The following is a 12,806-nucleotide window of genomic DNA, read 5'->3' on the forward strand; positions in this document are numbered from 1 at the left end:
CAAGGTCAACAGTGACCTTCATTTTGCCAGATTCAGTATACATTTTTATCACCTTATTTGACCTCTCAGTAGCATTCTATACAGGAGGCAGTGATCATAACCATCCCCAAGAAGAAGAAATGCAAAAAGGCAAAATGCTTGTCTGAGGAGGCCACACAAATAGCTGAGAAAAGAGGAGAAGCGAAAGGCAAACGAGAAAAGGAAAGATATACCCATCTGAGCTCAGAGTTCCAAAGAATAGCAAGGAGAGATAAGAAAGCCTTCTTCAGTGATCAGTGCAAAGAAATAGAGGAAAGCAATAGAATGAGAAAGACTAGAGATCTCTTCGGGAGAAGGCAATGGCACCCCACTCCAGTACTCTTGCCTGGAAAATCCTATGGACAGAGGAGCCTGATAGGCTACAGTCCATGGGGTCGCGAAGAGTCGGACACGACTGAGCGACTTCACTTTCACTTTTCCCTTTCATGCACTGGAGAAGGAAATGGCAACCCACTCCAGTATTCTTGCCTGGAGAATCCCAGGGATGGTGGAGCCTGGTGGGCTGCCGTCTATGGGATCGCACAGAGTCGGACACGACTGAAGCTACTTAGCAGCAGCAGCAGCAGAGATCTCTTCAAGAAAATTAGAGATACCAAGGGAACATTTCATGCAAAGATGGGCACAATAAAGGACAGAAACGGTATGGACCTAACAGAAGCAGAAGATATTAAGAAGAGGTGGCAAGAATACACAGAACTATGCAAAAAAAGATCTTCATGACCCAGATAACCACGATAGTGTGATCACTCACCTAGAGCCAGACATCCTGGAGTGCGAAGTCAAGTGGGCCTTAGGAATCATAACTATGAACAAAGCCAACGGAGATGATGAAATTCCAGCTGAGCTATTTCAAATCCTAAAAGATTGTGATATGAAAGTGCTGCACTTAATATGCCAGCAAATTTGGAAAACTCGGCAGTGGCCACAGGACTGAAAAAGGTCAGTTTTCATTCCAATCCCAAAAGAAGGCAATGCCAAAGAATGTTCAAACTACCACACAATTACACTCATCTCACATGCTAGCAAAATGTTCAAAATTCTCCAAACTAGGCTTCAACAGTATGTGAACTGAGAACTTTCAGATGTTCAAGCTGGATTTAGAAAGGGCAGAGGAACCAGAGATCAAATTGCCAACATCTGTTGGATCATCAAAAAAGCAAGAGAGTTCCTTAAAAACATCTACTTCTGTTTCATTGACTACACTAAAATCTTTGAATGTGTGGATCACAACAAACTGGACAATTCTTGAAGAGATGGGAATACCAGACCACCTTACCTGCCTCCTGAGAAATCTGTATGCAGGTCAAGAAGCAACAGTTACAACCGGACATGGAACAACACACTGGTTCCAAATTGGGAAAGGGGTACGTCAAGGCTGTATATTGTCACGCTGCTTATTTAACTTATATGCAGAGTACATCATACGAAATGTCAGACTGGATAAAACACAAGCTGGAATCAAGATTGCTGGGAGAAATATCAATAACCTCAGATATGCAGATGACCCCACCCTTATGGCAGAAAGAGAAGAGGAACTAAAGAGCCTCTTGATGAGAATGAAAGAGTAGAGTAAAAAAGTTGGCTTAAAGCTCAACATTCAAAAAACACAGATTATGTCATCCAGTCCCATCACTTCATGGCAGATAGATGGGGAAACAATGGAAGCAGTGACAGACTTTCTTTTCTTGGTCTCCAAAATTGCGCAGCCATGAAATTTAAAGACACTTGCTCCTTGGAAGAAAAGCTATGACCAACCTAGAGAGCATACGAAAAAGCAGAGACATTACTTTGGCGACAGAGGTCGTCTAGTCAAAGCTATGGTTTTTCCAGTAGTCGTGTATGGATGTGAGAGCTGGACTGTAAAGAAAGCTGAGCGCCGAAGAATTGATCCTTTTGAACTGTGTGGAGAAGACTCTTGAGCATCCCTTGGACAGCAAGGAGATCAAACCAGTCAATCCTAAAGGAAATCATTGGAAGGACTAATGCTGAAGCTCCAATACTTTGGCTACCTCATGTGAAGAACTGGCTCATTGGAAAAGACCCTGATGTTGGGAAAAATTGAAGGTAGGAGGAGAAGGCGGCGACAGAGGATGAGATGATTGGATGGTATCACCGATTCGATGGACATGAGTTTGAGCAAGCTCTGGGAGTTGGTGTTGGACAGGGAAGCCTGGTGTGCTGCAGTCTATGATGTTGCAGAGAGTCAGATACAACTGAGCGACTGAACTGAACTGAACTGAGCATTCTATACAGTGTTTTCTTCATGAAACAGTTGTCTTGACTTCCTGGTTTTCCTTGTCTTATGGAAAATGAAATTCCCCTAGCTTTCTTCCTTACTTTACTGGCCACTCTTTTGCCCTGAGCTACCTTCTCTGTGGGCTTTCCTGGTGTCTCAGTATTAAAGAATCTCCCTACTAATGCAGGAGACATGAGTTCGTTCCCTGGTCTGGAAAGATCCCCAGGAGAAGGAAATAGCAACCCAGGCCAGTATTCTTGCCTGGTAAATCCCATGCACAGAGGAGCCTGGCATGCTACAGTCTATGGGGTCGCAAAGAGTTGGACATCACTCAGCAACTGAACAACAGCAATCTTCTCTGTATTCTCTCCTAGGTGATCTTATATAATCTCATATCTTTGAATGTGATCTATACACTGATGATTCAAAACATCTACACTCAGTTCTGATCTCACCTCTTAGCTATAGATTTTTGTATCCAAGCATGTTTGACATATCATAGACATCTCAATCTTTAATATGAGCAATACATAATTCTTTATTTCTTTTCCCATAACTGTACCTCCCTGGTGTTCCCCTGTGATGCCCTCACTCACCCATTTGCTGAAGCCAAAAACCTAGAGTCGTCCCTGATTTCTTTCTTTTCCTTATCTCTCACGTTCAATTTGTCCTTCTGATTTCATTTTTGAAGTATACCTAGATCTGCCTAACTCTCCCTGTTTTTACTACTTCTGCCTTAGTTTAAGAACCCATTTAGTTAATCTCACAAGTGAATGATAAAAGTTACATGGAAATATTAAATTATAGAAATTCCTAGTCTATGGGTTTACAGGCAACTATTTTTTTTCTCTCTGCATTTCTGGGTTTAGCAAATTTTCTGCAATAAATATGAGGTACTTTTGTGATAAGGAAAATTCATGTTTATGTTTGTTTTAAAGACGAGACCTTAAAAGACTCTAGAGGTGCTTTGGAGGAATAATAATACTAACAAACCAGTCAGAATACCTTTCATCCTAAAGCAGACTGCCTTCTAATATTACAGATATTTAACTCAGCATTGAGTTTTATTTACATGGCAAGATTATCATATTTTCCAAAGATGTTCACACCCATATATCCCATCCCACCTGCTTTTCTTACAAGGTAACATTGACTCTCCTCAAGAGATGGAATCTTTGTTTGTTGCCCTTGAATACTGGGAAAGACTGTGACTACAGCAGATTCAAAGCTGTGTGACACCTAAGATTGAGTCACAGAAAGCAATACAGCTTCTGCCTAGTCTTCCTGGGATGCTTACTCTTAGAACCCAGCACCATATTTACCATATTGTAAAGAAGCCACTTGCAAGAGCCAAATATAGATGTCTTTGCTACCTCACCTGAAATCCCCAGACTTCAGCCAGCATCAACTGCCAGAAATTTGAGTGAGCAAATCTTTGGATGATTCCAGCTCCGAGCCTTTAGGCTATCCCAGCTCACACTGAGTGAAGTAGAGATGGACTGTCCTCTCTCAACTCTGCTTTAAATGCATATGAATGAGCAAAGTAAATATTGCTATCTTAAGCTGCTGAGTTTTGAGGTGGTTTTTTAATAGAGCAACATATGACCAGAACAATTAAAAAACTTCTAGTCTAAATCTTTGCATGCAGTATTCTCTGACATTCCCTTAACACGTTTTCTAAGACTTGGATAAAATTTAAAATCTCAAGGATCATTCCTGCTGTCCATTGTTCCTAAAATGTTTACCCTGGAAGTTAGTGCGTGTGTCTTCGACACATGAGGAAATAACTGGGTCAGTGTGCTGAGACAGGATATCAGGCAGGACTAGGTATCTGAGTTGGGGGTGGGGGTAATGTATAGGCTCCCTAGCTGTGTACTGATAGGAATATTGCATCCAGTTCTAAGACCTGACCTGGCTATGTATTCAAATGAGAGACCCCAGAATGGTGAAAGAACTGAAAGTCTAGTCATGATGCCTGAGGAAGGAACTGGGAATGTTTAGCCTGAAGAAGAGAAGACATGCTCAGTTACCTCCACTCAGCTGTATGAACCAGGCTTTCTCTCCATCCTTTGCATTTGTTGATGTCTGGCCTCTCTCTTGTGGACTATTCCAGTTTGTCTTTTAAACTCTCAGGCAAAGTGGTAGCTCCTCTAGGAAGCCTTCCGTGGCCCCAGGGTGAGATTTGTACCCGTCATGTGTTCTTTTATAACACGCTTCATACATCTGTATTACTGCCCTTATCCATGTTATTTTATTTATATTTATGTGTCTGACGTCTGTATCAGAATATGAGTTACCAAGGACCAAGGACTATCTAGTTAGCCTTGGTGTACTTATCCCTTGGGTCTTACATGTACCACAACATAAATGTTTTACAAATCAGTGTTTAAGGCTGATACAAGGAGGACCAGGTTTATTCTATGTGGTTCTAGTGAGGTTAAAGATTGAGCCATCTTGCTCAACATAAGGAAGAATTTTCTTAGCCAGTAGATAGTAAGGGCTACCTTAGAAAATCTTGAGTCCTGTGTCCTTGGAGGTTCTCAAGCATAGGCTGGACAGACACTTTCATTAGTTTAAAAAAATTTTTTTGATACCTAGCTAACAGGTATGCGCAGCTAAAGATTATATATATAATCCTTCTTTCAAGAAATCTATGTTCTAGGATTGAAGATAATATGCTTGTAAATGAAATGATGAAAGTATATACAGGGTGCTATAGAAAGTGATTGTTAGGGCGGGGAGGTCAGAAAAGGGATTTCACACAAAAGATTCCGACACTTGTTTGAGTTAAATTGTCAAAGATGAATAGGAATTTGCCAGGCCAACTGGAACCCACAGTTGTGAGTAGGTTTGGCTTCTCAGAGCGCTGAAAGCAGTACTGATACATTATGGTTGTAGCCGTGCAATGGGAGGATGGATGTGGTGATGATGGTGACAGCGCTAGCAGTAATAACAGCTAGCATTTGTTACGTTATTGAGTACCTGCTCAGAGCAGGCATTGAACTAAGTGGAAGGAGATGTGGTTTAGGGAACTGACCACAGGCCCGTCAAAACCTCATGGACTTTATCCTCTGTGAGCCATTATTTTAACCTGTATTTCGAACAGAGGTGGGACACACTTTGATTTGCTGGTAAACTTAGTTGTTGGCAAGATTGTCACCAAGATAACATCGCATTTGGATGGACAAGATCTCCTTTGAACCTGAGATCTTTGGCACTATGTTTTGTCATTATTATCATACTATTTTATCAACTTCATGGACAAATTTTACATATGCCTTATTTCATTTGCCCTTTTTCTACACTATTGTGATTTTATGTCCTTACCTGACTGGGCAGAAATGAAATATGAAATATGACCCATTTTACCAATTATTGAGGAGGAAGGAGGAGTCATCAATATTGAAGGATTTGTTTAAATAGCTTCTCCATTTTCTTAATCTAAACATAAAATGATTATGAATATTCACTGCAAGTTCTCCCTGTCTTGTCTCCTTCCAGGATAAATTTGGCTCCACAATGTTAGGCTGTTATTTGTTAGGCACGATCGCTGAAGCAAAGTAAAAAACGGCAGAGTTGCCACATATCTGCCTCTGGTGGTCAGCAAACCATTTCACCAGCCTGAACTTAGTTTGTTGTAGCTATAGAGAAAGTGGAGGCCTGTTTTTCATTCCTGCCCAAACTGAGCAGAAGCAAATATTGACAGTTCTGTATTAAGAATGCTTTAGAGCTAGAGTGATATTTTCATTAGATTTATTGTTCCTAGGTGGCTGCTACACTGGGTTCCAGTTCTGATTCTACCCATTTTACTGGCTATTTAAGCATAGTCATGCCACTTAATCTTGCTGAACCTTAATTTTCTCATCTGTCTAATGGGTCCAGTGATACCTGTAGGAGTATTATGAGGATCAGTTGATTGGCATATGAAAGGACCATCATAGGATCTGTTAATTAAGTGTCTAATAAATGTTAGTTTCCTTACTTTTTCTTCAGTCAGTCAGAATGTTTGAACCACCATTCTTGATCCATGGTTAGTGATTCATTCCTATAAGTAGTATTGAATTGTGTGTACCCTTGTGCAGGCTTATACTGACTCCTTCCCCCTGATCATTGTGTCATGTTTTTGTGGCAGCCAGTCAAGAGAAGTACGTTTGGGAGTAAGATTAAGGACAGCATCATAGAGAAGGGGTAGAGATAATAGGTGTGGGCAGATGGCCTTCACATAAGGGGTGAAAAATACCAACCAAAAATTTAGAATCATAGAACCTTAATATTAAAAGAGATTTTTGAAACTTAGTCCAAATTTGTAAATTTTAGAAATGGAAGAGTAGCCCAAGAGAGGGAAAGTTATCTGATGAGAAGTTATGGACAAGATTAGGACCCACATTTTGTTTTGTTTCCTTTACTTTAGGACTTTATCTTGTGTTGATGATTGTAGGAGCTTTAAGTTTTTAGGAGACTTCTTCCAGATTTTCTTTTCGTCTATTCACTCATTCAACTCATTCTTTTATGCTTTCACTAACTGATATATACAGTTACTGATAATCCTGGGGAGGGTAAAATTGAAGGTATTTTTTCTTTGTGTTCTTCTGCTATTTCCATGTATTCTGTACTGAGCATGTAATATATTTGATGTTAGTGGAAAAATGCTAGTAAAAGAATATTCATGTATTTCTCCTAAGTAAAAATAATTATATTTATCCTAGAAACTAAAACCAAAGAAAAATGTTTGTTCACTTATAACTTTGTTTATAATACAAAAATAAAAATAGCTTAAATGTTAGGTAGTAATGTAAGCAATATCAGACTTTATAATGTCAACAGCAGATGTTCTGGTTATAAATAAATACTACCCTTCTTTCTCCTTTGCTCCCTATCTCAGTGAACGAAACCACCTTACATCCAAAACCCAAACCAAAAACCTGTGATTCATTTCTAATTTCTCCTGCTTTTCTCACCTCTACAAACTCTAAAACCTCTTGATTCAACTTCTGTATAATAACTCTTGAATACATCTACCTCTGGCTCTCTCCATCTGCCTCTGCTTTAATCCATCATCTCCAACCCAGATTTCCTGTAACTGGTTCCTAATTGATGTCCCTGCCTCCCCCATCAGCCTTTTGTCAGTGATATAGAAATACTCTTATCTTTTTCCCTTCAGAGCATTCTCCACACATACTTGATCTGACACCACATATTTACTACTGTACTTGTCATCTCAGACTGCCATTACAAAATACCATAGATTAGATGGTTTAAACTATAGATTTTTATCAGGGTATCAGCATGATAAGATCTGGTGAGAGAGCTCTCTTCCTGGCTTGCAGTCAGCCACCTTCTTGCTACTTTTCTGGTGTCTCTTCTTAGAAGGACATTAATTCCATCATGAGGGCCCTGCCCTCATGACCTCATCTAACCCTGATTACCTCCCAAAAGACTCATCTCCAAATACCATCAGATTGGGGGTTAGACCTTCAGCATATGAATTTGTGTTTGACACAAGCATTCAGTTCACAACAACTTTATTATCTTCTGTATTCTTGATGCTCTGGCCCATGAATATACAAGGGATAGCCAGTTCTTAGATATAGCAAACAACTCAGCCTGAACTATGCCTTTTATATGCAAATTAACCAATTCAGAATCCATTCTCTAAACTACCTCTTACACTCCAGGAGGCAGTATTTCTCTGCCCTAATCATTTTAGTGCCAGATATCTGACATTGCCAGCCGTGAAATCAGAAGACAATAGTTTCTTTGCAGGAAAGCGATAACAAACCTAGACATTGTGTTGAAAAGCAGAGACATTGCCCTGCTGACAAAGGTCCGTGTAGTCTTTCCAGTAGTCGCATATAGTTGTGAGAGCTGGACCATAAGGAAGGCAGAATGCCAAAGAATTGATGCCTTCCAACTGTGGTGCTGGAGAAGACTCCTGAAAGTCCCTTGGACAGCAGGGAGATCAAACCAGTCTATCTTAAGGGAGATCAACCCTGAATATTCACTGGAAGGACTGATGCTAAAGCTGAAGCTCCAGTATTTTGGTTATTTGAGGCACACAGCCGACTCATTGGAAAAGTCCCTGATGCTGGGAAAGATTGAGGGCAGAAGGAGAAGAGGGCTTCAGAGGATGAGATGGCTGGATGACATCACTGATGTAATGAACATGAACTTAAGCAAACTGGAAGATGGTGAGGGACAGGGAGGCCTAGCATGCTGCAGTCCGTGGGGTTGGAAAGAGTTGAACTAGGCAACTGAACAGTAACAACAACAACCAGATAACTAGAGATAACTCCTATATCCCAGAGCCCCTTGAAGTTATTCAAATTTGTCAATTCTAAGCCTGTTTACCTTCCCTTGCCTTGCATTTCTTACGGAAACGGCTATAAAGGTTCTTGCCCATCCTTTCCTCTTGCTCCTTCTGCCTCCTGACTGACCTGGTGCTTCCCTCTGCTGTTCTGCATGGCAAGGCAGTTCTCTCTTGGGAACTGTGAATAGCAAACTATCTTTTCCTTCTTTTTCTTTTTGAAGGGGGAAAGTTTCCCCTTAATTTTCACCTCCTATTTTTGTTTGTTTGTTTGCTTGTTTTTGGCCTTGCCACGAGGCTTGCAGAATCTTAGCTCCCCGACCAGGGAGCTAAGTCAGGCCCCAGCACTGGTAGTGCAGAGTCCTAACCAGTGGAACACCAGGAGATTCCTTTCCAGTGGCAGTCATCTCCTGATCTATTGGCTTCACCATACCTGAATAATAATAAAATTTATATTACAAAACACACTACCACAGTGCTTGAACTGAATTGTGTCCCCTTAAAAATCACATGTTGACTGTTTGCAGATGATAGGATGTTTACATAGAAAATCCTAAAGCAACATCAGAAAACTATCAGAGCTCATCAATGAATCTGATAAAGTTGCAGGATACAGAATTAATGTATAGAAATCTGTTGCATTTCTATGCACTAACAAAGAAATATCAGAAAGAGAAATTGAGATAATCCCGTTTATCATCACATCAAAAAGAATAAAATACCTAGAAATAAACCTATCTACAGAGGCAAAGCTTTCCTGGTGACTCAGCTGGTAAAGAATCCACCTGCAGTGCTACAGACCTGGGTTCGATCCCTGGGTTGGGTAGATCCCCTGGAGAAGGGAACGGCTACCCACTCCAGTGGTCTGTAGAACCACTGGACTGTATAGACCATGGGGTCGCAAAGAGTCAGACACGACTAAGTGACTGTCACTTCACTTCACTTCACAGAGGCAAAAGACCTGTACTCAAAAACTATAAGACCATGATGAAAGAAACTGAAGATGACTCAAGCAGGTAGAAAGATATACCATGTTCTTAGATTGGAAGAAAGAGTATTGTTAAAATGACCATACTGCCCAAGGTGATCTATAGATTCAGTGCAATCCCTAACAGAATACATTTTTCACAGAATTGGAATGAAAAATTTAAAAATTAAAATGGAAATACAAAAGACCCATTTAGATGTTTAATGTAAAGTTAGTAGATCCTGGTTCAAAACTTTTATTTAAAATAAATAAAGGAATTTTCGTAAAACTGGTGGTCGATTTACCTGCAGCTTGTCATTGTATTATACCAGTGTTTTTGAACATTTAAAGGTGACTCAAGTGAAAGGTTTTGGAGGCAGCATAATGTAAAAGAGTCCCTTCAAAATCTGGTCCTGTTACTTACTACCATTTTGATCTTCGAAATGTTGCTTAAACCATCTAAGCCTCAGTGTTTTCATTTTGGACTATAGATAATAATTCCTACCTTAGGATTGTGCAGATTAAATGAAATAATGAATGTGAAACATTTAATCATAATACCTTGCACAAATGCCATCATTTTCATAATTCCAACAATTTACTAGACTATATCACTTTGCATAAATTCTCTTCCTTCTCCCTAGAATACCTTTCTCTGCCATCTCACTTCATTTCCTGCCACCACCTTTTCTGGCTTCTTTTGCTTCTTTTTTGGAAATGTTTGCCATGTATTTAATCACTTATTTTTCATTCCCTCTACCTCAATAGACTGTGAATTCCCTGAGGGCAATTATGTGATTATGTCTTGTTTTCTTCATATCCTCAGTTCCTAACATGTTGCCTAGCGCATAGTAGTATATTATTACAGAGTTCATTAAATGCATAGCTAGTGAATAAATTCTATAGGATTGGTTTAAGGATTAGTTTAAGGCTTAGAAATACAACCCCCCCCAAAAAAAAGAAATAACTATCATAACACTTAGCTGGACACTGTCCAGCTTGTAGTTTAATATATAGTAGCTATAGTTGTTATTATTGCTAATAATAATATTATTTTTCAGAGACATACTTCGATGTCACCTACGTTAACTGACTTCCCCAGCCATTACTACCTCTTCTTTTTTTTTTTTTAATAAATTTATTTATTTTAGTTGGGGGCTAATTAGTTTACAATATTGTAGTGGTTTTTGCCATACATTGACATGAATCAGCCATGGGTTTACATGTGTTCCCCATCCTGAACCCCCCTCCCACCTCCCTCCCCATCCCATCCCTCTGGGTCATCCCATTGCCCCAGCCCTGAGCATTTGTCTCATGCGTCGAACCTGGAATGGTGTTTTGTTTCACATATGATAATATACATGTTTCAATGCTATTGTCCCAGAAAGTCCCACCCTCACCTTCTCCCTCATAGTCCATAAGACTGTTCTATGCATCTGTGTCTCTTATTCTGTCTCGCATATAGGGTTATCGTTACCATCTTTCAAATTCCATATATATGCATTAGTATACTGTATTGTACTACCTCTTCTTATACATATGAGTGGTTGTTCAGTTGCTCAGTCATGTCTGACTCTTTGCAACCCCATGGACTGCAGCATGCCAGGCTTCCCTGTCCCATCTCCTGGAGCTTGCTCAAACTCATGTCCGTTGAGTCAGTGATGCCATCCAACCATTTTATTTATCTTAGGTGCTATAGGATGAAGAAAAAAATGCAAAAGAATACTCACAGGACCTATCACCTGTATATGGTAGACATCAGTCCTTGATGGAGGCATGTTATGATAGTTTATGATGCTGAATGATCCAAGCTGACCAGTGAGTCAGGCATCATACTTAAGTGTGTACATTAAGACAGACAGATGGCTAGATAAGTTCATTTGTTCAAAAACAATAATTAAATATACACGCTGAGAATAAATTAGATGACGATAAATATATGAGACTTAGTAAAATAGATAATAAGAGGTGACCATTTTAGTCATTCTGGTGTTTTATTTTGGATTTGAATAAATCATTGCAGCTCCACAGTATTCAAGTCCTATTAACTCTCTGTTTCTTTTAGCTATTGGATGAACTCCCAATGATCTACAGCTGTTGTATATTTGTATACTGCATGTAAGTATTTATGTTTAAAATTCATTTACTTGATATATTTTAAAATTCATGTTTGTTTCATAGGGAATTAACATAACTAATGCAGTTATATTACTGGGAGATTAAAACAGTGTAGAAGATTATAACTTTTGTGGTTTTAATACAGAGTATAATTTCTTGGAAGTTATACTAACATTGTTTATGAATTTGTGTGATCTCAAAACCTTATAGCCAATTTAGATAGAACATGACTTAAAATTGACTTAAATTGCACAGTTTGCCTTTCCTTGAGTTATGAATATATAAAAAAATAAATGTTTTAAGTATAACATTTATCCATATATGTTATCCAAATATATTATCCAAAATCCGTAACATTTTTCTACTTTGTACCTTGAATTATGCAGGGCACCAAGTCATCTCTAAATTTTCACAGTTGTACAAGATAAATATATATTGTCCCCATTTTATCTAAAAATATAAGCAGAGCTTATGCTGAAATGACTTGCTTAAGGTCATGCAGTTAATAACTTACAAGTTTAATAAACTTAACTTTTAAAGTATACCTTCTGTTCCCTAGTCTTAATACTTCAAACTTGTCTGAACCTCTTATGTGATGGTTATCTGATTCTTTTCAACCTGATCATCATTGCTAGCTCAAGAATATCTTCTTCTCAGTTCAGTTCAGTTGCTCAGTCGTGTCCGACTCTTTGCGACCCCATGAATTGCAGCACGCCAGGCCTCTCTGTCCATCACCAACTCCCAGAGTCTACCCAAACCCATGTTCATCGAGTCAGTGATGCCATCCAACCATCTCATCCTCTGTCGTCCCCTTCTCCTCCCACCCCCAATCCTACCCAGCATTAGGGTCTTTTCCAATGAGTCAACCCTTCGCATGAGGTGGCCAAAGTATTGGAGTTTCAGCTTCAACATCAGACCTTCCAATGAACACCCAGGATTGATCTCTTTTAGGATGGATTGATTGGATCTTCTTGCAGTCCAAGGGACTCTCAAGAGTCTTCTCCAACACCACAGCTCAAAAGCATCAATTCTGCGGCACTCAGCCTTCTTCACCGTCCAACTCTCACATCCATACCTGACCACTGGAAAAACCATAGCCTTGACTAGACGGACTTTTGTTGGCAAAGTAACGTCTCTGCTTT

At 39.5% G+C, this 12,806-nt stretch overlaps 1 protein-coding gene across 3 annotated transcripts in view; it reads left to right on the forward strand.

Annotated features, from left to right (window-relative positions):
* Positions 1 to 12,806, forward strand: part of ACER3 (alkaline ceramidase 3) — a 148,481-nt gene that overhangs the window by 81,725 nt on the left and 53,950 nt on the right. For all 3 annotated transcript variants that reach the window (XM_081543173.1, XM_081543174.1, XM_081543176.1), the window contains one exon: positions 11,612 to 11,664. In XM_081543173.1, the coding sequence (XP_081399299.1) occupies positions 11,612 to 11,664 (53 nt within the window). The remainder of the gene's footprint in view (positions 1 to 11,611; positions 11,665 to 12,806) is intronic.

The sequence above is a fragment of the Giraffa tippelskirchi genome, chromosome 11 (genome assembly GCF_054371585.1).
Source record: "Giraffa tippelskirchi isolate mGirTip1 chromosome 11, T2T-mGirTip1v1.2.pri, whole genome shotgun sequence".
Classification (NCBI taxonomy): domain Eukaryota; kingdom Metazoa; phylum Chordata; class Mammalia; order Artiodactyla; family Giraffidae; genus Giraffa; species Giraffa tippelskirchi.